The sequence below is a fragment of the Molossus molossus genome, unplaced genomic scaffold, assembly GCF_014108415.1.
Source record: "Molossus molossus isolate mMolMol1 unplaced genomic scaffold, mMolMol1.p scaffold_m16_p_1, whole genome shotgun sequence".
Classification (NCBI taxonomy): Eukaryota; Metazoa; Chordata; class Mammalia; order Chiroptera; family Molossidae; genus Molossus; species Molossus molossus.
The window spans coordinates 164,509,279-164,533,109 of record NW_023425344.1 but is presented as its reverse complement, the minus strand read 5'-3'; the positions used below and the strand labels follow the sequence as shown (position 1 = coordinate 164,533,109).

At 41.5% G+C, this 23,831-nt stretch overlaps 1 protein-coding gene across 7 annotated transcripts in view; it reads left to right on the top strand.

Annotated features, from left to right (window-relative positions):
* HEATR5A (HEAT repeat containing 5A) overlaps window positions 1–21,886 on the top strand; it is a 125,345-nt gene extending 103,459 nt beyond the window's left edge. For 2 of the 7 annotated variants that reach the window (XM_036258953.1, XM_036258945.1), the window contains 7 exons: window positions 1,710–1,837; window positions 3,167–3,314; window positions 5,023–5,295; window positions 6,962–7,186; window positions 17,943–18,097; window positions 20,585–20,798; window positions 21,136–21,886. In XM_036258953.1, the coding sequence (XP_036114846.1) occupies window positions 1,710–1,837; window positions 3,167–3,314; window positions 5,023–5,295; window positions 6,962–7,186; window positions 17,943–18,097; window positions 20,585–20,798; window positions 21,136–21,443 (1,451 nt within the window). In that variant the 3' untranslated portion in view covers window positions 21,444–21,886. Of the gene's footprint in view, window positions 1–1,709; window positions 1,838–3,166; window positions 3,315–5,022; window positions 5,296–6,961; window positions 7,187–17,942; window positions 18,098–20,584; window positions 20,799–21,135 lie in introns of those variants that run through there. The other 5 variants (XM_036258918.1, XM_036258910.1, XM_036258927.1 and 2 more) reach the window with 4 other exon arrangements.
* Window positions 21,887–23,831: the final 1,945 nt, after the last annotated feature.

Genomic DNA, 23,831 nt, shown 5'->3' with positions numbered 1-23,831 from the left:
GCCCATTCTCAAGGATTGCAAGATTTAAGAAAAGTATACTCAAAGGTACAGAATTGAAAACATATATCTAAAGTCAAAGGTAATTGAGATTTTTACATTTATGAAGTTTAACACATTTTCTGTCTTTCCTGGAACTTTGACTTGTAAAGTAAGGTATCTTTCAAAGGTACAGTGAGTTTCTAGAATAAATGGAATAAATGTTTTTCGTATTTTACCTACTTCATTCTTACCTATAAATAAGTTTTTGATTAAATGAAGTCATGTGCCCTGCCTGGGAATCCAACTGGGACCTCTCAGTCTGTGACCTCTCAGTCTGTAGGACAACGCTCAATCCACTGAGCCACACTGGCTGGGCAAGATGAGAGCTTTTCATTTTATTTTATTTTATTTTATTTATTTATTTATTTTTTTATCCTCACCCGAGGATATTTTCCATTTTTTGTACAGATAGAGTGGGAGGGAGAGAGAGGAAGGAGAGAGAGAGAGAAACATCGACGTGAAGGGACACATCGAGTGGCTGCCACCCGCACGACCAACCAGGGCCGGGGACAAACTGCAACCGAAGTACGCGCCCTTAGCAGGAACCGAACCCGGGTCTCTCCGGACCGCAGGCCGGCGCTCTAACCGCTGAGCCAAACAGGCCAGGGCTCATTTTATTTTATTTTATTTATTTTATTTTATTATTTTTTTATTTTTATCCTCACCTGAGGATGTTTTTACATTTGTCTTCAGACAGAGTGGGAGGGGGAATGAGAGAGAGAGAGAGAAACATCAATGTGAAAGAGACACATCGGTTGATTGCCACCCGCATGACGCCAACCGTGGCCAGGGATGAACCACAACTGAGGTACGTGCCCTTGGCCGGAGTCAATCCCAGGACTCTTTGGTCCAAAGGCCGATGCTCTAACCGCTGAGCCAAACCGGTCAGGGCACCCGAGGATATTTTTAAAGTGGGAGGGAGGGAGAGAGAGAGAAACATCAACATGAGAGGGACACATCGACTGGTTGCCTTTCACACGACCTTGACCAGGGCCAGGGACAAACTGCAACCAAGGTACGTGCCCTTGACTGGAATCGGACCTGTGACTCTTTGGTCTGCGGGCCGACGCTCTAACCACTGAGCAAAACCGGCCAGAGCAATGAGAGCTTTTTAAAACAGGCTTTTATAGAATGAAAGATAGCAGAGTTATTGTGAGCATAAGCTGTGCAATTTCGCTACCTAAGTTCAAACTCTAGATATACCCCATTGTGACTGACCTTGTGCAGATTAAATTACTTAAACATGTTGTGTGTGTGTTTTCTTCTCTCAGAAAGAATAGTGATAATGCTACCTACTTCCTCAGGTATTGTGACAATTAAATGAAAATGTGTGTAAAGTACAGTGTCTGATACATGGTAATCACGCAATAATAACTCTACATGTTACAATCTCTGGGACAGTTTGTTTTAATGTTTGCGTCTTTTAACTATTTTATAGCAACTACACAATAGTGCACAAGCCTCATTGAGATTCCTTGTGTACATGCAGATAAAAACAATTAAAAGATTTACCTTATTACGTAATTGTTTAGAGTCCTAAATTTATTGTAGCTTGTTTGCACTTCCTTTTTGCTAAACTTATTTATACATCTTACCAAAACGAAAAATTATTTAACTTCATAAACTAAGAATCTCAAAGACGCCTCCCTCTCTCTTTCTGCTTTCTACAGGAATCAGTGTGGAATTTCTGTGTTCCTTGCGCTCAGATGCAACCATGGAAAGCATCACCGCTTGTTTACATGCATTACAGGCCCTTCTAGATGTTCCTTGGCCCAGATCTAAAATTGGCAGTGATCAGGTGATTCATTGTTTTCTGTTAGGCCTCTGTAGATTTCAAGGAACAGGAACAGAAACATGTTCAGGTTACTACAGCAAACAGAGAATGAACACAGAAGTAAAAAGAAAATTAAGCAGCTGCACAGCGAGGCCTCAGGACTGGAATGCCGCCAGCAGCCGCTGGCCTGGAGCAGTGGCGCCTCTGACTGCCACACTGTCTCTGCTTCCGCTGCGCTTCTGTCTGCTGCCACCAGCTACCCGCTCTGTATAGCAGCTCTTCAGTCAGACTTTCTACGATGATGGGAAAGTATAATAGCCACTAGTTACAGGTGGTGTTCCTTCTTTGCCTCTCTCTGCTTCCATGTGCCCTGCTCCTCATGTACATCTGTATATTATATTCCATTTCCTTAAGAATCTACTTGGTTCATGTAGTTCCTGTCGATTACAAAGTACTCCTGTTGTCTGAGCTCTCCCTCCAGGCCTTTTTAAGAGACCACTGACTAGCCTATAGGTGGAGTCAGATGCTAATATATGACTCAGTTATGACTGATCTTTGTACAAAGTATGGCATTTCCTTTAGCTGCTTTCCCAAGAGCAACTCTGCCCTGGGCAGGCACCCTCAGCATCCTGTGTTACAGTGTGTAAACCTTCTATCATTCACTCTTGGATGTTAAGAGACATGGATGGGATGATTTCCTCTTTATATATGGACTATTAGTTACCTTATTGACCCTATCGTTTATTAAGTTTAAAGTATTAATCAGATTCCTACTTGACTTAGATTGTACTTGAATAAATTTTAAACATTTTGTGTTTGTATATTCTGTATGTTAAAACAAGTATTATAATAATAGATATACTCTGTTATTTTCAAAGATGAAAGACAATCACTAGAGTAACCAGTATAAGAGAAAAGGGGGAAAGGAAATATTATTTGTTCCGTGTATTTTATTCTTACAGAGATATCCATTCTATGCTTATTAGCTTATCCACTTTCAGTGTTATACTACTTCATTATTCTTTGTTATTACAAAAAAAAAACTTCTTTAAATCCGAGAATCTACATGGCAGTCCTTGTATTTTTTTTTTTCTTTAGCCAAATTTCTCGTCTTGTTTTGGAAGTTTCCTTCTCTGTTCTCCCAGTTTAGGGCCTGTGTGCCGTCTCCCTCAAGACTGGACGAGAAACAACCTGGAGTTGGTTCAAAGTGGACCAGGTGTCACATAACTTTATCTTTGTGTAACCAATTTGTTATAGTCTTTATTTCTGGATTTTGTCATAGAATTTAGCATTGGTATTTCTTTTAAAGAAAGTATTTCCAATACAATCTCCCCTAAATGTTTTCTATGATAGGAATTGGGTATCGAGTTGTTGACTGTACTACATCGAGTAATTTTGACCCGAGAATCACCTTGCATTCAGTTGGCTTCACTTGAAGTGGTAAGACAGATTATCTGTGCCGCCCAAGAACACGTGAAGGAGAAAAGACGAAGTGCAGAAGGTGAATTTAACCCACAATGCTAAATTAATCACATAGCATCATTATTTTTTAAAGTATTGCTTATGTGTCTATGTCATTCTGATGATCTATTATGTGAAGCACAAATGAAATGTCTCCAGGTATGGCTGTAAGTTCTCCCATTCGCCTTTACATGTTAGCTTGGATATTGTCAATAGCTAAACTACGATTCCTTGAGAAAATCAAAATTTTAACAAAACCCTGGACACGAAAAAAATCCCTTATTCTAATCGAGTACTTATACTAGCCAAAAAAGTTTACTAATGTACATGGAAAGAACAACTACCAATTTTTTAATGACCTAGATTTTACAAAATGATTAGATGGTTTATTTACAAGTCTAATTTGGTATTGGTGAGTTAATCATTCAAGATTGCATTTGACTACCTATAACAAAAAACCGAATATAACTGGATTTAAAACACAAGGAAAGCCCTGGCCGGTTTGGCTCAGCAGTTAAGTGTCAGCCCTTGGACTGAAGGGTCTGATCCCCAGCCCTAGTCTGGGTCATGTGGGAGGCAACCAATCAATGTGTCTCTCTCATATCAATGTTTTTCCTCTTTCTCCCTTCTCTATTTAAAAATCAATTAAAAAAAAAAAAATCCCACAAGGACATATCCTCTCATCTAAAAAAAATCCAGAGGCAGGTAGTCCTGGGCTGGTATGGCAGCTTCATAAAGACATCGGGGACCTTGGTTCCTATCTTTCTGTCTTAAGGTCACAAGGTCAGTGCTAGAGCTTTAGTCATCAGGTGCACATTCTTTATATTTTTTTAATTGATTTTAGAGAGAGGAAAGTAGAGAGAGAAACATCCATCAGTTGCCTCTCATACATGCCCCAACCGGGGGTCGAGCCCACAACCGAGGTATGTGCCTTGACCAGAAATCGAACCCACCACCTTTTGGTGTACAGGACAGTACTACAACCAACTATGCCACACCAGCCATGGTCAGGTTCACATTCTTTTTGTTTTTAATCCTCACCTGAGGACATTTTTCCATTTTTGTTCAGATAGAGTGGGAGGGAGAGAGGAAGGAAGAGAAAGAGAGAAACATCGACATGAAAGGGACACATCGAGTGGCTGCCTCCTGCACAACCCCAACCAGGGTCGGGGACAAACTGCAACTGAGGTACGTGCCGGGAACCGAACCCAGGTCTCTTTGGACCCCGGGCCACTCAATGTGCCCCTCTATTGAGTTTTTAGAGAGAGAAACATCGATGAGAGAGAACATCAATTGGCCACCTCCTGCATGTCCCCCACTGGGGATTAGGCCCACAACCTGGGCATGTGCCCTGACCGGGACTCAAACCAGTGACCTCTTGGTCGACGCTCAACCACTGAGCCACACCGGCTGGGCTTGATTAATTCTTGTATGTGCCCTGACTGGGGATCAAACCCACAATCTTGGCATATGGGGATGGCATTCTAATCAGCTAAGCTACCCGGCCAGGGCCAACCAGAAAATATTTTAAGACCAGGAGGGTTACCAAGGTTCTTTTCGATTCATTGCATGAAGAAGTCATAATAAAAACTACTTTAACCTTCCTAACTGCTTTCTCTTTCAGTCTTGAACACCCAAAACAAGTCATTTTCATGTGTTGCCTACAATAGAAATGAACGAAATTGCCATCTACCAGAAGCAAAGTAAATACAAAGCATTTATTCCACACTCTTCTTTCTGTCTTTTAGTTGATGATGGGGCTGCCGAAAAGGAAACCCTGCCGGAGTTCGGAGAGGGGAAGGACACCGGAGGACTGGTGCCCGGGAAGTCTCTGGTGTTCGCAGCACTGGAATTGTGTGTGTGCATTCTAGTCAGACAGCTCCCAGAACTAAACCCTAAATTGACGGGTAGCCCAGGAGTAAAAGCGACAAAGCCACAGCTGCTGTCAGAAGATGGAAGTCGATTGGTCTCCGCTGCATTAGTTATCCTGTCGGAACTTCCCGCAGTGTGCTCTCCTGAAGGTATGCTGCGGGGTGTGGTCGCTTACCGGCCTGGAAGGAGAGCAACGGTTTCAATATATAAAGGAGATAATGGTTGATAATTCTTTTCTCATTCAGCCAAATCTGATCCAAAGGTGTGGGTAATGTTATTAATCCTTTAAGATTAACATTACATCCTAGTAATTTGTTTTACTAAAAGGGTGAAAGTAAATATAGAGACTGGCATGTAGTACAGGTATGCTTTTGTTTGGTCGACAGTATTTTAAACCAGTCAGTGGCAGTTATCACTCTTGGGCAATTGTTTTTGGTATGCATTATCTAATGGACTTTCCCTGCCTCAGTGGTGACAGGAGTTTGTCATCAAATCCAGTTCTGTTTGGAATCAAGTCCATCCTTTTAATATAGCAGCTTAAGGCTCTGCACAGGGCTCTGCTGAGTCACTGTGTCCTCTGCATTCCTTCTGTGTGAATTTTAAACCCACGAGGCATCGTGCTCATCCTTGTTCTGTGCTGTTATCCATGGTGTTACTTGACCCCATCCCTTCTCTTCTAATTAAAATGTTGCATTCCTTTGAAGTTCGACTCTAGGCCTACCTCAGCTGTGAGGCTTCCCGATGTATATGAATATGTATATGTATGTATATATATGTGTGTGTGTTACTTCTGTATGTAGATACATAGTTTTTATGTATAATATGGAGGCATTCATTATATGTAATTGATTATTACATACAAAGAATATACATACATATATGTGTGTGTGTGTATAAAGAGAGAGAGATGTCTTCTTTTTTTTTTGTCCTCACCTGAGGACATTTTCCCATTTTTTGTTCAGATAGAGTTGGGGGGAGAGGGAGAGAGAGAAACATCGACATGAAAGGGACACATCGAGTGGCTGCCACCCGCACGACCCAACCAGGGCCGGGGACAAACTGCAACCGAGGTACGTGCCCTTAGCGGAAACCGAACCCGGGTCTCTCTGGACTGCAGGCCGACGCTCTAACCATTGAGCCAAACTGGCCAGGGCGAGATGTCTTATTTCTATTGAAATTTTTTATCCTCTAGGAAATCTAGCACATAATAGGTACTCCATACTTAATCCTTTTCAACTGGTAAGCATATTTCTGCTTAAGTGTGTCTTGACCTATTTATGTGCTATCTTATTTTTAACATGCCTTTAGACTTCAATTTGAATTAAAACGTATGTTTCTTGTTCTCACACACTTCCTTAGTGGCAGAGAAAGTGACTAGCAGAGGATTGGGGGTGAAAATATGCTACGTAAGTTTTGTTGAGTAGCCTCTGGGAAAATTAAAGTCAGCATTTTAGCTTTAATCTCCTTCATTTTAAACATAACTGACTTTTCAACTCTTTAGTAGCCATGAAAACTTTAATATTTTGTACTGAGTGGGTTGCTAAAAATGTCTTAAAAGTAAAATAAAACAAAATGAGACAGTCAAAGATGCTGATACTGTGACACAACTTAAATAACATTTTCAATTTTAACCAACATACAATCCATTCTTCACAATCTAAAGGTATCTTGAATCATTTTAACAGTTTTAGTCCCTATGAAAAATAACCTTAAAAGCAAGAAATCTTTGACTTTGTCTTACTGAGTGATGATTTCTTTTTAGGAACTATATACATAGACTGAAATACAGAGTGTTTTTTAAAATGTATCTTACAGGAAGCATCTCAGTTCTCCCTACTATATTGTACCTCACCATTGGGGTCCTCAGAGAAACTGCTGTGAAGTTGCCTGGGGGCCAGTTATCATCAACAGTTGCCGCTTCCCTGCAGGCTCTGAAAGGAATATTAGCTTCTCCCATGGCCAGAGCAGAGAAGAGCCGGACTGCGTGGACTGGCCTTCTTCGGAGTGCTTTAACAACAGTTCTTGACTGTTGGGATCCAGGTAATTAAAGCTCTTTGGAAGCAGCTGTTCAGTTTGTTTTAAAAAACAAGAGGGACAGTTTTTTCAGAAGCTACTGACTTGATCGTGTTTAGTAGTCTCACCTGAAAGAGACCATATTTACGACATTCGTGGTTAGAGAGTGTGAGTGGATAGAAACACCTATGTTCTCATTTTACTTTCTTTAACCTTTAATACCAGTAAATGGCCAGAAGCCTGTATATTGACGGTGAGTGACCTTCAAATGTAATCTAATGTTATTTTTAAACATTAAATTTTTTGTCTTTTTATTGATTTTAGAGAAAGGGAGAGGGAGAGAGAGAGAGAAACATCGATGAGAGAGAACATCAACTGGCCACCTCCTGCATGCCCTGCACTGGGGATTTGGCCCACAATTTGGGCATGTGCCCTGACCAGGAATCGAACAGGCATCCTTTTGGTGCATGAGATGATGCCCAACCAACTGAGCCACACCAGCCAGGGATCCCTTGTCCATTTTTAGATTGAGTTGTCTTTTTATTGTTGAGTTATAGGAGTTCTTTATATTTTGCCACGGTGCTTTAGGTGTCATTATCTATGAAACCATTGACAAATAGGCACTTTCATAGGCATAGAAAGGATTATTATGAAATCCCCGAAGGAGATATGCTATATAGGTTTTCAAGGAAAAGTATGGAAACTCACAACCTTTTAAAATAGGATAAACTGGTCTAAATGGTTTAGGCATATGTTTGCCCAGGCACATTTCCAGGCTGATTTCGTTAAGTTCCAGTACTAAGGTAAGAATGTCACTCGAGCCCTGGCTGAGGGGCTCAGCTGGTTCGAGCATCGTCCTGATACCAAGGTTTCGAGTTTAGTCCCCGCTCAGGGCACTTGCAGGACACAACCAATTAATGCACAATTAAGTGGAACAACAAACTGATATTTTTCTCTCTTCCTTCCTCTCTCTATAAAATCAATAAATAAAAAGAAAAATAAAATTTTTAAAAAGAATGTTATATAAAAAACCATGGAAATATTATCTTTATATTACAGAAAACTCTACAGACTTTTTAATACAACACTGGGAAATCAGAAGGGTCACATCAATAATAATAAAGCCCTGGCCGGTTTGGCTCAGTGGTGAGAGCGTCGGCCTGCGGTGAGAGACCCGGTTCGGTTCCTGCTAAGGGCATGTACCTCAGTTGCAGTTTGTCCCCAGCACCTGGTTGGGCCGTGTGGGTGGCAGCCACTCAATGTGTCCCTTTCACGTCGATTTTTCTCTCTCTTCCTCTCTCTCCCTCTCTATCTGAACAAGAAAATGGAAAAATGTCCTCAGGTGAGGATTAAAAAAAAGAAAAAGAAAAAAAAATAATAAAAAAGCATCTGCAATAAAAAATGTAGCACATGGCAGAGTGACAGTAGAGCTGACTGGTGAATGGGAAGTGGCCTGATCTAACCACCTGTCTTTTGATAATGACTCACCATTGGTCTGTTGACCACTGAAACAAACACATTTTCATAATTTAGAAAAAGCTATTAGGAAAATTTAAAAAAAAATTTTTTTTTCTTTATTGATTTTAGAGAGGAAGGGAGAGGGAGAGCGAGATGGAAACATCTATGAGAGAGAACATCAACTGGCCACCTCCTGCATGCCCCCCACTGGGGATCGGGCCGGGCTCCAATGTTTAATCCTCACCCGAGGACATTTTGGCATTTATCTTCAGATAAAGTGGGACGGAGAGAAGGATGAAGTGGGAGAGAGAAACATCGATGTGAGAGACTCACATCAAATGGTTGCCACCCACACAACCCCAACCGGAGCCAGGGATGAACCGCAACCAAGGTACGTGGCCTTAGCGGAAACCGAATCCAGGACTCTCCGGTCCGCTGAGCCAAACCAGCCAGAGCTCTAATGCTATTCTTTAAATATAATATGATCCATGAGTAGCTGACACAACTTTTTAATATGCAGAGTATACTTAAAAGTGCATAAGCTATGCATTATAAATATAAAATAAGACCAGTCTGGTTCAAATCCTCACTTGAGTGCTTACTAGCTAACTAACTAGCCAAGTTACCCAACTTCTCTGAGCCTTAGTTTTCTTATTAACAAAATAAGGATATTAAGTTGCAGGAAATTGTTAGAGCAGTAACATAATACATGAGAAGTATCTCACTTATTACCTGGCATATATCAATAAATGATAGCTAGTATTATGTTCTGTACTCATTAAAATTTGTTTACTCTTGTTATTAAATGGTTTTTACAACATATGTTAAAGTGATTGTAAAAAGTCTTTAGACAAATTACGAAGTATCCCCACTTGTTCTAGTGGGGATAAATGTCACCGTTTGCTTCTTCTATTTCATAAGGTAAAAAGGTTTCAGCTGCATACAGCGTTTATTGACCCACCTACTCTGTACTCAGAGTTTGGAATCTAGTGCCTATAAATTGCTATAGGATATGATTAATAACAGAAGGTTCTCCTTGAAGGCAACAGTAATCACTGGATTTCTAGTACAATAATAAAAAGGAGACTAACTGGCAAAAAAAAATGAGAGTAATCAGCTCTGTTTGAGTAAATTAGGCAGAGTATCACAGTAGGGTTCTCTGGAAGCTCATGCTAAAATGGAGTTTGGGGAGGAGCTTCATGAAGGAACCAAATATGTGAAGGGAACAGGGGAAAGCAATTTTGGGCAAAAGAAGAAATCACACTATAGTGCAGGCCCCCAAAAGCTCAGCGAACCTTAGAGCTCTAGAGATTGCCCATCAGAGTGTCCCACGTGGGACAGAAACGGCCTGGCCTTTATCCTCAGGCGTTGGCTGCCCCAGGAAGGGTGCTCTCAGTCAAGGCAATTCTGTAGCTAAGGCCACCCTGAAGGAGCTAACAGCTGACCACTCTCCCCACAGCTGGGCAGCACCTTCCCCGACGAAGGGGATGTCAGGGGTACTCCTCTGAATCTGCCTCAAGAGGCTTCTTCGAAGAATCAATTCTTAAAGGCTTGGGGAGTATTCTCCACTTGACCTCATCAATAGGGATTTGAGGCACAGAATTTTGATCAAACACCCGGAGACCTAATGTAAGGTACACTGGGGACAGCAGATAGAGAAATGAGAATATGGGTTTGGGGGGAAAGAGTAAGAGAGGGTGGTGAATGATGATTAGTAGAAAAAGAGATGAATTGGATGGTATTTAGGGCCAGATAAGGGGGGATTTGGCATAATCTGTAATTTGGGCTGCTTTTAACATGCATGTGGAAATTACTACAGGGTTTTGTTTTGTTTGTTTTCCTTTATTGATTTTTTTTTTTTTAGAGGGAGAGGAAGGGAGAGGGAGAGAGGGATAGAAACATAGATGAGAGAGAACATCGATTGGTCGCCTCCTGCATTCCCTCCACCGGGAATCGGGCCCAGAACCTGGGCATGTGCTCTGACCGGGAATTGAACTAGCGACCTCTTGGTGCATGGGTCAACGCTCAACTACTGAGCCACGAGGTACTACAGGGTTTTAAGGGGAGTAAAGCGATTTGCATTTCTAAAGAACCACTCTGGCCCTGGCCGGTTTGGCTCAGCGGTTAGAGCATCCGCCTGCGGTCCAGAAAGACCCGGGTTCGGTTCCCGCTAAGGGCATGTACCTCGGTTGCAGTTTGTCCCCGGCCCTGGTTGGTCGTGCGGGTGGCAGCCACTCGATGTGTCCCTTTCACATCGATGTTTCCCTCTCTCTCTCTCTTTCTCTCTCTCCCTCCCACTCTATCTGTGCAAAAAATGGAAAAATATCCTTGGGTGAGGATTAAAAAAAAAAATAAAGAACCACTCTGGTTCTTTATGGGGAAATATGGGGGGGGGAACCAAGATTGTGCCCTGACCGGTTTGGCTCAGCGGTTAGAGCGTCAGTCTGCGGTCCAGAGAGACCCAGGTTCGATTCCTGCTAGGGGTGCGTACCTCGGTTGCAGTTTGTCCCCAGCCCTGGTTGGGTCGTGTGGGTGGCAACCACTCAATGTGTCCCCTTCACATTGATGTTTCTCTCTCTCCCTCCCACTTTATCTGAACAAAATATCAAAAAATGTCCTCGGGTGTGGATTTAAAAAAATTTTTTTAAAAACCAAGATCGTTGTAGATAAGATAGTAGCAGTAAGGATAAAGAGAAGTAGAATAATGAAAACTAAAATACTAAGCATGTACTAACAGAATTGACTGATAGATGGTTTAGGAATTGAAAGGGTAGAGTGAGTGGAACACTCATAGTACCAAACACAGATTATCAAGGTGAGCATTTTCAGGGGAGTATAGTGAAGTGAAGTTTGAAATGCCTGTAGGATAGTCAAGTCGAACAGAACAGATAGAGGTCTGGAGTTCAAGAAAGTGGTCTGGACTAGAGGTGATTTTAGACTGCATGTAGTAGGCAGTTGGTGCACCCGACAGAAGGGTTAAAATCACCCAACTTCAGTTTGCGGAGCAAGATGGGAGGAGATTGGGAGGAGATTCAGAAAAGAATGCAGTCACAGAAGCCAAAGAAAACAAGTTTTAATGGCGAAAGTGGTCCGCAGTGTAAAATACAGTGTTGAGATACAAATAAGAGGTAAGGAAGGGGAAGGATCAAAGTATAGGCTCCTCTTGATTGGAAGAAGGAAAAGCTGAAGGAAGGTGTAGGGTCATGGAATTTTTTTTTTAATCACCTGAGGACATTTTTTTTTTTTTGCATTCATCTTCAGATAGAGTGGGAGGGAAAGAGAGAGGAAAAGAGAGAGAGAGAAACATCAATGTGAGAGAGGCTCATCAAGGTAGTTGCCACCCACATGACCCCAACCGGGCCGGGGACAGACTGCAACCGAGGTACGTGCCCTTAGCGGGAATCGATCCCAGGCCCTACCCGTCCGCAGGCCGACGCTTTAACCACTGAGCCAAACCGGCCAGGGCAAATGATTTATTTATTTATTTTATTTTTTTAAGATGAGACTAGTATGAGTTTGTGCGTCTGGAAGATAAGAAGGTAGAGATGAGGTTAGAGTTGGCAGTTTTAGGGAGAGAAAAAATGTCCCTTTCTAGGCAGGAAGAAATAACATCACTAGGAATTTTAAAGGATTAACCTCTGCCAGTGACAGCAAAGAAAAAATAAAAAAGACCAAACACTAGGACTAGATTTTTTATGTCAAATGAGTATACGCATGCCTCTTTCATCACACACACACAAAGATGTGTTTTTGTTGTATACGAGGAAATGAGGTTAGGAACTTGAGGACCTAGGCCAGCTACTGAGAGAAATTAAAGCAGCAGCTGATGATGACAGGAAAACCATTTGCTACATAACAGATTTCCCCGAAACTTACTGGCTTAAAACATTTATTATCTGATAGTTATGGGTCAGGAATTCAGGACAGCATAGCTGGGTACTTCTGGCTCAGGGTCTGTCACGAGGTTACTGTTAGGATGTTGGCCAGGACTGCAAACAGAACATCCACTTCCAAGATGACTCACTCAAGGCTGTTGGCAAGAGCCTTCCGTTTCCCTCTGGCTGTTAGCAGAGGCCTCACTTCCTTACCACATGGGCCTCTCCTTGGGGCTAATGTTAAAGGAAACTTGTATCTATCCTGAATAAAAGAATGGGCTGTAATTGAAAAAAAAATTTTAAGAGAATGGGAATCTAGCCATGCACTGCATAACCATATTTCCATCACTGACAGACCACAATACAGTGGTGGTTCCATAAGATTATAAGTAAAAAGTTGGTTTGTGACGTTAAAAGGAAAGTTGGAACAGACTATAATGTTGAATTTACTGAATTTAATGTTGAATTTGCTCCGGGTGGTTTAGTTAAATACACAAGACTGGCTCAGTATGCTGTTGTCCACCAGAAGCTGGAGCCAGAAGTTGGCCAGGGATCAAGAGGAGCAGGCTGGGGAAAGGGGTGGCCACCACACCCACCCCTGCCTGCCCCTGACTCACAAACTCACTTCCCTTCTTTCCAGTTCTCTTTGTCTCTCTTTCCTCTCATTCCTGCTCCTCTCGCAAACTCACTTCCCTTTCCTCCATTTCCTCTCATCCTTCCTCCCAGCCCTGCTCCTCTCTTCCTTTCATTGTCTCCTAGCAAGCTTTCCCTCTCTGGGTCTCTGATCTCTGCTCTCCCTTTCTCTCCCCTTCTCTTCCTCCCTCCCTCCCCGCTCCTCCTCCTGACATCTACTCTCCCTCCAAAGGTTTCTCCCTCAGCAGCCCCCCCCCCCCCCCCCCGACCCTCCAGTGCCCCACCCGGGCACACACACTGTCTTTTATATAGAATTTTTCTGTATCTTTTCTACGTTTAGATACACAAATACTTGTCATTGTGTTACAGTTGCTTACAGTATTCAGCACCATAAGGTGCTGTACAGTTTGTAGCCTAGGAGCAATAGGCAGTGTCATCCAGCCTAGGTGTGTAGTAGGCTCGACCATCGGGGTTTGTGTAAGTGCACCATGTGATGTTTGCACAACGATGAAATCTCCTGACACATTTCTCAGAACATATCCCTGTCCTTAAGTGAGGCGTGGCTGTAAGGGAATTTGGGCAGGGTTTGGGGAATAAGGGAATTGTAGAAGAAATGGGAGGAGGAACCCAGAACAATTTTATCTTACTGAAAATAAGACATTTTCATTAAACGGTCTAGCTGGCTATGCTGTAGTTTCAAGTTGTTGTAAATGACTGAAAATAACTTGACTGTGGGGAGCAGTATAGCATCATGATTAACAGTTTGCTCTCCGGACTCATACTGTCAGTCCTTACTAATTGTGTGACTTGGGCAAATGACTGAATTTCTGTTCTCAGTCTCTCATCCATAAAATAGGAGAAATAAGAGTGCCTACCTCATGGCGTCGATGTGAGGATTAAATACTTAATATATATAAAGTACTTACAGTAATGCTGTCATAATTTCAAGTGTTGACCATGTACCTATTTTACCTTACAATTATTCAAGGTTGTTTTTTTTTTTTTCTTGTGGTATGTGCCCCTAGTGGGAACCGAACCCGGGACTCTCTGGTCTGCAGGCCAATGCTCAACCACTGAGCCAAACTGGCCAGGGCATATTCAAGTTATTTTTATAAAAGAATCTCAATCTGTAATATTTTGCTTTTGCTACTGCCCCTCAAGTCTCAGCTCAGATATCAATATCCTTAAGGCTGTCTCTGACCACCCAATATAGCATCTCCTGGATTGCTTTGTATTATTTCCATGTTTTTTATATTTATACCCTCATGACTAGCTGAAATTAAATTTTTTATTTGCTTCCTGGTATGTGGTATATTTTCTCTTTAAATTGTATCTATTTATTATTATTTTTTATTTTTTTATCTTTATTGTTGAATGTATTACAGATGTTCCTCATTTTTCCCCCATTGACCCCCCTCCTCCCCACTCCCACTCCCCTCCCGCCTTTTCCCCCACTGTTGTCTGTGTCCATTGGTTATGCATGTAAGTTCTTTGGTTTATTTCTTCCCACCCCCCACCCCCTTCTCTTTGAGGTTTGTCAGTCTAGCAACCAATTTGTTCTTAATCCCTTCACCTTTTTCACGCATTCCCCTAACCCCCCTCCCATCTGGCAACCAACAGAATGTTCTATCTATGAAAATGTTTCTGTTCTGCCTGTTCATTTTGTTTGTAGATTCTATTGCCAATAGATATGTATTCATTGCCATTTTGTATGTTTATATATTTTATCTTTTTTTTCAAAAAGACCCTTCAACATTTCATATAATAACAGTTTGGTGGTGATGAACTCCTTTAACTTTTTCTTGTCTGGGAAAGTCTTCAAATGGCCATCGATTCTAAATGACAGCTCTGCAGGATAGAGTAATCTTGGTTGTAGGTTCTTGCTTTTCATCACTCTGAATATTTCTTGCCACTCCCTTCTGGCCTGCAAAGTTTCTTTTGAGAAATCAGCTGGAAGTCTTATGGGAACTCCCTTGTGAGTGACTAACTGCTTTTCTCTTGCTGCTTTTAAGATTCTCTCTTTGTCTTGAACCTTTTGCATTTTGATGATGATGTGTCTTAGTGTGGGCTTCTTGGGGTTTATCTTGTTTGAGACTCTTTGTGCTTCCTGGACTTGTATGTCTGTTTCCTTCACCAAGTTAGGAAAGTTTTCTGCCATTATTGTTTCAAATAGGTTTTCAACTTCTTGTTCTCTCTCTTCTCCTTCTGGCATCTCCAAGATGCAAATGTTGGCACGCTTGAAGTTGTCCCAGAGGCTCCTTACACTATCCTCATTTTTTTGGATTATTTCTTCTTTTTGCTGTTCTGATTGGGTGTTTTTTGCTTCCTTGTATTCCAAATCAATGGTTTGCTTCTTGGCTTTACCTACTCTACTATTAAATCTGTGTAAATTATTCTTTATTTCAGTTAATGCCTCCTTCATTTCTGACTGGTCTTTTTTAATGCTCTTGAGGCCCTCACTAAGTTTATTGAGTATCCTTATAAGGAGTATTTTTAACTCAGCATCTGTTTGCTTATCTCCATTTCACTTAGTTCTTTTCCTGGAGTTCTGTTCTGTTTTTTCATTTGGGACCTGTTTCTTTGTCACCTCATTTTGGCTGCCTTTCTGTGCTTGTTTCTGTGTATTACTTAACGAGAGGTATGGGGCTATCTGAGACCAGATGCTGCTTGTTTGAAAGAATTTAGGAAATCCTGAAGCAGGATCCAAGACAGGCCAATCCTATGGTTAAGCAACTGGCAACAGCTTGGGTGGGCCTGAAAGTTGGGTGGGGCGGGGCCTCAGGGAATCACCAGGGCGGGGCTACCAGTGAGAGCCAGGTTGCTGGAGTCCCAGATATGGCGGCTGTCTGCCACCCCAGGGAAGGGCTCACCAAAGGAACAAAGGCCTCTGACAGCATGTCTGTCCCAGAGAAAGCCCCCTCTCCAGCCCTCGCTCCAATGCCAAACAGCTATTTCTTTCCTGTATGTCTCTGGTGCCCCTCGAGCTGCCTCCCCTCCGAGCCTAGAAGGAGCAAGTCCGATAAGTCCGTGCGCGGGCCCTTTAAGGAGCTGCCTGGGGCTCCAGCCGCCTCAGCTTCCCTGAGCCTCAGTTCCCGCTGGTTTTTCCAGCCAGAAGTTACGGGGATTCTCTTCCTGGTACTGGAACCCTGAGCTGGGCGTCTGGTGTGGGACAGGGACCCCTCAGTCCTCAGCGAGGACCTTCCCAGCCGAGGTGTCCTCCTGATTTTTATCCGCCACACGTGGGTGTGGGACCAGCCCGCAGCCTCTACCCCTCCTACCAGTCTGGATGTGGCTGCTGCTTTAATTCTGTAGTTGCAGGACTTCCATTCAGCTTGATTTCAGGCGGTTTTGAATGATGGTTGTTCTGTAGTTTAGTTGTAACTTTGATGTGGTTGTGGGAGGACGCGATACCGCGTTTACCTACCCGCCATCTTGACCGGAAGTCCTTTAAATTGTATCTCAGTGCCAAAAAGAGTGCTGGCACATGGTAAAGTTTTTTAAATATTTGTGGAATGAATGTTAAGCAAACTTTCTCCCTTCCTCTCCCCCCAACCCCATATATATACACGCCTGTTTTTCAAAAGTAGTAGTCTGTTCTTGTACACATTAATGAGTTGAATTTGCCGCTTCTTTTCAAATAATATTGACTTTTTCACCGCAGGTTCATTAAAATTATTTAATGAGAGTTTGACTTTGGGAAATAATTACATCTAGTAGAAAATTTCTTTAAATGATTGGTGGTGAAGGAAAACAAAAGCTCTGCCTTTAAGTTGGTTATTAAGAAACAAATTGCTGCCCAGTAGGTGTGGCTCAGTGGTTGAGCACTGACCCATGCACTAAGAGGTCTCCAGTTCTGTCCCCAGTCAGGGCACATGCCTGGGTTGTGGGCCCGATCCCCAGTAGGGGGCATGCGGGAGACAGCCACTTGATGTTCTCTCTCGTCAATGTTTCTCTCTCTCTCTCCTTTTCTTTCTATAATCAATAAAGAAAAGAAAAATAATATTTTTAAAAAAACACACAAATTTCCTATAAATGGCTCATTCTCACTTTTGTAATCTAAGATCCCAACACCCCCCCCCCCATTTCCCTTTGTCCAAAATGTCATGTCTACCCAGTTTTGCCTCAGTATTTGGAATTTTCATGCTTAATGTACATTCTCTATGCACAGGAATTAAAATTTTATTTTCCCCTGTTGATCTGCATCTATTAATTTATTAGCCCTGCCAGAAGAATTTAGAAGGTGGAAGGAAGATTATTACTTTGTCGACCCCCACCATGGCCTATGCAGGTGTTTTCTAGTTGTTTCTCTAATATGAAGAAAGGGTGTATGTAGCAAAGTGCTATGGTATTTTCACTTGACACATGTATTATCAAAATATGAATACTTTAAACTTAGCAAAGATAAAAACAATTGTTCAAGCATTTCTTTATTGCTCCACAGTAAAAATGATAATATAATGGCTAATATACATTGAGTATTATATGTGCCACATATTATTTTAATGCTTTCCATGGATTTACTCATTTAACCTTATAAATGTAAGTACTGTTGTTACTCCCATTTTACCGATGAGAAAGCTGAAGACAGGGTTAGGTATCCAAGGTCACACAACTAGTAACTGTATATTCCTAGTAAATACGTATATGTACTTACTGATGTCTTTACCTTATGAAGATTATACTTACTTTGGTAATTCTTGACTCTAGAATTACAGTGCACATTTTTAAACCTACATTTGCCAGGAGTCTTCAAGTCAATCAGACAGTTAAGATGGCAACGTTAGGATCTGTTTCTCAGAGATCATTTTTCTCTTTAGTAGATGGAACACATCAAGAACTTGATGAAGTCAGTCTTCTCACTGCTATTACAGTATTTATTTTGTCTACCAGTCCAGAAGTAACTATCATCCCATGCCTTCAAAAACGCTGTATTGAGAAATTTAAGGTTACTCTTGAGATTAAAGATCCTATGGTAAGTGTCTTTAGCAGAGAGATGTTTTAACAGGAATATCATTAGGCTTTTGCCAAAGTTTTCTTTGTGATTTTTGTTAACTCTAATAAGTATCAGACTAAAATTTTTATTTTTAGGTTTGGGGTAACATATTCTTGGGGTGACATTTCCAGATAATAATGGTCTTATTCTTTGGCCCTGAGGATAGAGCATAGTTTGAGAAAGATATAGGAAATTAAGTTTGAAATAGGGCCATCTTAAAATTGATATGGCTAAAATTTTTCAAGGAACATTTAGTAAGATACATTATAAATTATTATAGTGGATTTTCTTTTTAAAAAATTTTTTTAAAAAGAAAAAAGGCTCCAACACATGCCTTTATTATTTATTTTTATTGCTTGATTGATTTTAGAGAAGAAGGGAGTGGTGGGTGGAGAGAGATCGATTTGTTGTTCTGCTTATTTATGCAGTCATTGCTTGGTTGATTCTTGTATGTTCCCTGACCAGAGATTGAACCCACAACCTTGGCACATCCGGACGACGCTCTAACCAACTGAGCCAGGACTTCCAGCACATGCCTTTAGTATATGATTGTGAAATAATGGGACCCGTTCCAAAAACAGTACACACAAGTTGATCCCATTGCGTTATGGTACCTTCATTTGCTGAATTAATTTCCTATTCCTTTATATGCTACACAATGAGTTTGTAGCACATGATCACAAACATTTCTACTCCTAAAATATAGGAACCATATTTTCTCTCAGAAAAAAATTTTTTGTCCAAACACCATCACAATGTATTGAATAAAGGATGACTTATATACAGTAAGTCCTCACTTAACATTGCTGATAGGGTCTGCAACTTTTTAAAAAAGTGACACACCCTGGCCGGTTTGGCTCAGCGGTTAGAGCATCGGCCTGCGGTCCAGAGAGACCCAGGTTCGGTTCCCGCTAAGGCCACGTACCTTGGTTGCAGGGTTTTTTTTATCCTCACACGAGGACATTTTTTCATTTTTTGCTCAGATAGAGCGGGAGGGAGAGAGAGAGAAACATCGTTGTGAAAGGGACACATCGAGTGGCTGCCACCCTCATGACCCAACCAGGGCCGGAGACAAACTGCAACCAAGGTACATGCCCTTAGCGGGAACCAAACCTGGGTCTCTCTGGACAACAGGCCAACACTCTAACTGCTGAGCCAAACTGGCCAGGGCTAGGTTGCAGTTTGTCCCCGGCCCTGGTTGGGTTGTGCAGGTGGCAGCCACTCAATGTGACCCTTTCACGTCAATGTTTCTCTCCCTCCCTCTCATCCTTTCGCTCCCTCCCACTCTATCTGAACAAAATAATGGAAAAATATGCTCAGGTGAGGATAAAAAAAAAAAGTGACACCTACCCCTGGCCGGTTTTGCTTAGCGGTTAGAGCGTCAACCTGCGGACCAGAGTGTCCCGGGTTCGGTTCCCACAAAGGGCATGTACCTCGGTTGCAGTTTGTCCCTGCCCCAGTTGGGGTCGTGTGGGTGGCAACTACTCAGTGTATCTCTCTCACTCTTCCCCCCTCTCTCCCTCCTGCTCTATCTGAAGATAAATGCAAAAAAACTGTCCTCAGGTGAGGATTATAAAAAAGAAAAAGAAAAAAAAATGGCACATGAAAGAAACCAATTTTGCCCTGGCCAGGTTGCTCAGTTCGTTAGGTTTGTCCAGGTACAGTAAGGTCTCAGGTTCAGCCCCTGGTCAGAGCACATACAAGAATCAATCAATGAATGCATAAATAAGTAGAACAATAGATTGATACGTTCTCTCTCTCCCTCCCCTCTTCTCTCTCTCTCCCAAATCAACAAATTTTTAAATAAAAAATAAATAAACCAATTTTACCATAGGCTAATTGATATAAACAAGAGTTAAGTTCCTAAGGTATCTCATCAACATTATAACAAATGACATTGTTTGAGGACCTGCTGTGTTTGATGGAGAGTCGTCCTCTCTTCTGTTCTGTTGGCTGCCTACAGCCTTGCAGGAGCTTTTAGTAGCAGTTTCAAAATGATGGCGCTGATTGTGGTGACACAGAATATGGTCCAGACATGGTTCCTTAAAACCTTAAGACCATGGCATTTGGATTTTAAAGATGTGATTTTTGTCTAAAACATTTTCTGAAATCTCCAAAATATTTTTCAAGGTTGTGTGTGTTTTGGTTTAATTTTGGTATTAGATTATAGAGGGGCATATGAGGGGGAACTAGAGAAAATGGGAACTAGAGAAAAGAAGAAAAATTAAGCACACAGCAGGGAAGTCAGGTTAACCTGCCCTCCTGTACCCACGTCCTCTGTTCCCGGGCCAGGGGTCAGCCCTGTTGTCAGCGTGCAGGTTCGAATTCCCGGTATCACCTGGACTTCCAGAATTAAAGATAAATTAGAGATACACTGAAATACCTTTCTAGAGATTTTTTAAAATATACATTTTAATGTAAATTTATATTTACATTTCATACTGTTTTTGTGTCTTGCCTGATTAGGTACAAATCAAGACCTATCAGCTCCTACTTTCCATTTTTCAGTATCCGAATCCAGCTGTTTCCTACCCTTACATTTACTCTCTCGTATCCTCTATCGTGGAAAAACTACAGGAAATAGACAAGAAAAAGCCTGAAGACACGACCGAGCTTCAGATCTTTCAAGAAGGCATAAGGGTCTTGGAAGCACTGGTGACTGTTGCTGAAGAACAGCACCGTAAGTGTCAGCACCAACTCGTACCGGATCAGAATCTGTCCAAAACCAGAAACTCAGTGTTGTTTAAAATGGAAAACATTAATATATTTGTTAAATGAATAAATTTTTAAATATAAGAGTTACTTAATATTATATTTCCATATTCATTGAAAGGCAGAGTTAGGTTAATCCCAAGTAGAGCAGTTAGGGGGAGGAGATGGGAAGAATTGTTTTCCCCTTAAGTGGGGGGGAAAAATGTGTGTAGATCAAGTATGTTTACAATTCTGTGTAAGAATGTCAATGAATACAACATTTATATTCTTGAATCTAGGGCTTACTTTATGTGTTCACTTTCCAGGCTCTCAGCTGGTGGCCTGTCTTCTGCCCATTCTCATTTCCTTCCTTTTGGACGAGAGTGCTCTGGGCTCAGCAACTTCCATAATGAGAAATTTACATGACTTTGCTCTGCAAAATCTCATGCAGATTGGGCCTCGGTATTCCTCAGTGTTCAGAAGCGTAGTGGCTTCTTCCCCAGCCCTGAAAGCCCGCCTTGAGGCTGCTGTAAAAGGCAATCAAGAAAGTGTCAAAGTCGGAATACCAACAGCGAAACATACTAAGCACCCTGGGAAGAATTCAAGCATCCAATTGAAGACCAATTTCCTCTGATGTTAACTTTGTTTACTAATAAGCACCTTAATATAGTACTTGATTATTTCCTTCTGTTTGGGGACAAAAGTGACATTTTAGACACAAGTGCACTTGGAGGTCCGGTTGATTGTTTTAATTTAAATAGCTGTGACTTTTCAAAGTAACAGCAACCTAACTTTTTTTGTGTGTGGGTCTTTTTTTGTTGTTGTTTTGTGGGTTTTTTCCCTGCCATTTAATAGAACTACACAGCTCTGTCAGAATTCTTGCCAGGAATTTCAAGAAAGTGCTAAAGAATAGACTGACCTTCCTAAACAATCCACTGCTTTAAAAAATGGAATGGATTTCTTCTGACAGTCCATAGACATGGTACACTTAATTCTATGACAGACAGATTAGACTCTATTATAAATTATCTGCATTTATATTGTATCCCAATTACTAACTTCAAATTCTGCCTCCTTCAGCAGTTGTATTAAACTTTCTTGGATTTCTCAATGTGAATAATTGGAAAGTTATTTAGGAAACTTGGTTTAGGATTATTCAATATATAATAGTACAAATTACAGCCCTACAGTGTGATTTGCTGTCTATAAATATCATGGATTTTCACCATCATTTGATTGTGTTTGTATTGGGTTCAGAAAATAGAAATTTTACTCATTTTAAATGGAAGAGGGCATCTTTACTTCAATTTTTCAAATGGATTTTCTGTTACCTCTATTCCTAACAATTTTGTTCATTTTCATTTGTGACAAACATTCATACCAATGAGTTTAATATAGATTCATATCTATATTTAGATCAACCATGGGTTTATATAAATGTCAAATTTAGTACAAATTTAGATCATCAGTAATACAAGTATGTTTTTTTAACATGAAACATATTTTAATATAGAAAAAGATCTAATGATAAAGTCATATTGGTTGAAAAATATTTTTTAACTGTTGGTGATCATTGACTCTCCTTCCACTTCAGTGTTATACTCTGTGAATCAAGCACTATCTCAAAACAAAACATTTCCCTGTTAAATATTAAAAACCGAAGTGATAGGGGCGTGTTCAGAATTGAGAAAACACTTGAGTCAAGCAAGAGCCATGTGATGTACTCTATTTTATTATGTTTGTATATAAATACTCTTGTAAATTGCTCAGAATGAAAGCGTTTGACAAATTCTAACACTACAATCAATTTTTCTAATTTACATAAATAAAGCTAATTTTCTTTATTGTTCTTGTATTTGAAATTATTTATCCACAAAAGATGGCTAGTTAATCTCACGGATTCTAGAAAATCGGTTTTACGGAGCAAATAATACCCCTTCTCTGTAACTTGGCCTTTTTTCCCAGAGGAGCCCTTTCCTTGGAGCATTCTTTGCAATGGTTTGGCTTCTCTGTCTTCCTAATTGTCTTCAGGAATTTGAGTGTATATTTCATGTTTCCTTCACCTGAATGCCCTTCCCACCTTTGTTTTCTCTGGCAGGCTCCCACCCCTTTTAGGCCTGGTTTTAAAAATCACCATGTCTCCTCCCCTTAGTAACTCTCCTTTAACTTCTTTCCCTCCTTTTGAGACAGGCCAGTGAGCCAGGACAAGTGGAATAGGGAAACCGAGTCTGATGGCTGAACAAACTGGCAGAGCAATTTACAGCAGATACAGAAGGTCACCTTCCTAGAGATAACATCTAGGCCTCAGCTGTATTTCAGCTCCAGACCCAGAAAAGCAGCAAAACAGGGTGAGCGATGCCAGGACCAGCAATGACTAATGACCCCTGCCCTGACACTGACCATCAGTGAGGACCACCACCCTGAAGGAGCACACCTGGAAAACTGATGAATATCCTCCTGAACCCCTCCCCTGAGACCTCCCCCAAGATTCCCACCTGCAAGAGAGAGAGAAAAGCCTCAAGACAAAGGACTCCGCACACTCCCTCTGGGGAGCAACCCCACCATTTCCTTTCCCTTCTTCCCCCAAAGGCTCAAATTTCCTGAACTCTAATGGACCCTACCAGGCTTCCAACCAGGGGAGCAGTGGGCAGCAGCATCTCATCCCAGGCAAACCCTTGAACCTGATCCCAAGGCCCCCGTTTCTGTCTTCCCTGACAGCTGGGGCAGCCCAGCCTAGGCTCTCCTGTTGCTTCTATGCTAAGTCCTGTTTTACTGTGTCCAGCTTTTATAAGTGTTCCCTCATAGTCACCTGGACTCGTGTTGTGAAATTTTTCCTGCATGAAGTCAAGAACTCACACACTACTGGCTGGCCCTAGGCAGGCTGGCTCAGAGCCAGGTCCCCTTTCCAGTAACACTCTTATACCAACGAAATACAACTGCGGCCTCGCCTGTGTTCCTGTAGTGCTTTATACATCATTTTATGCACGGAACCTCACATTGCGTTTTACTATCTCTGTCTTAG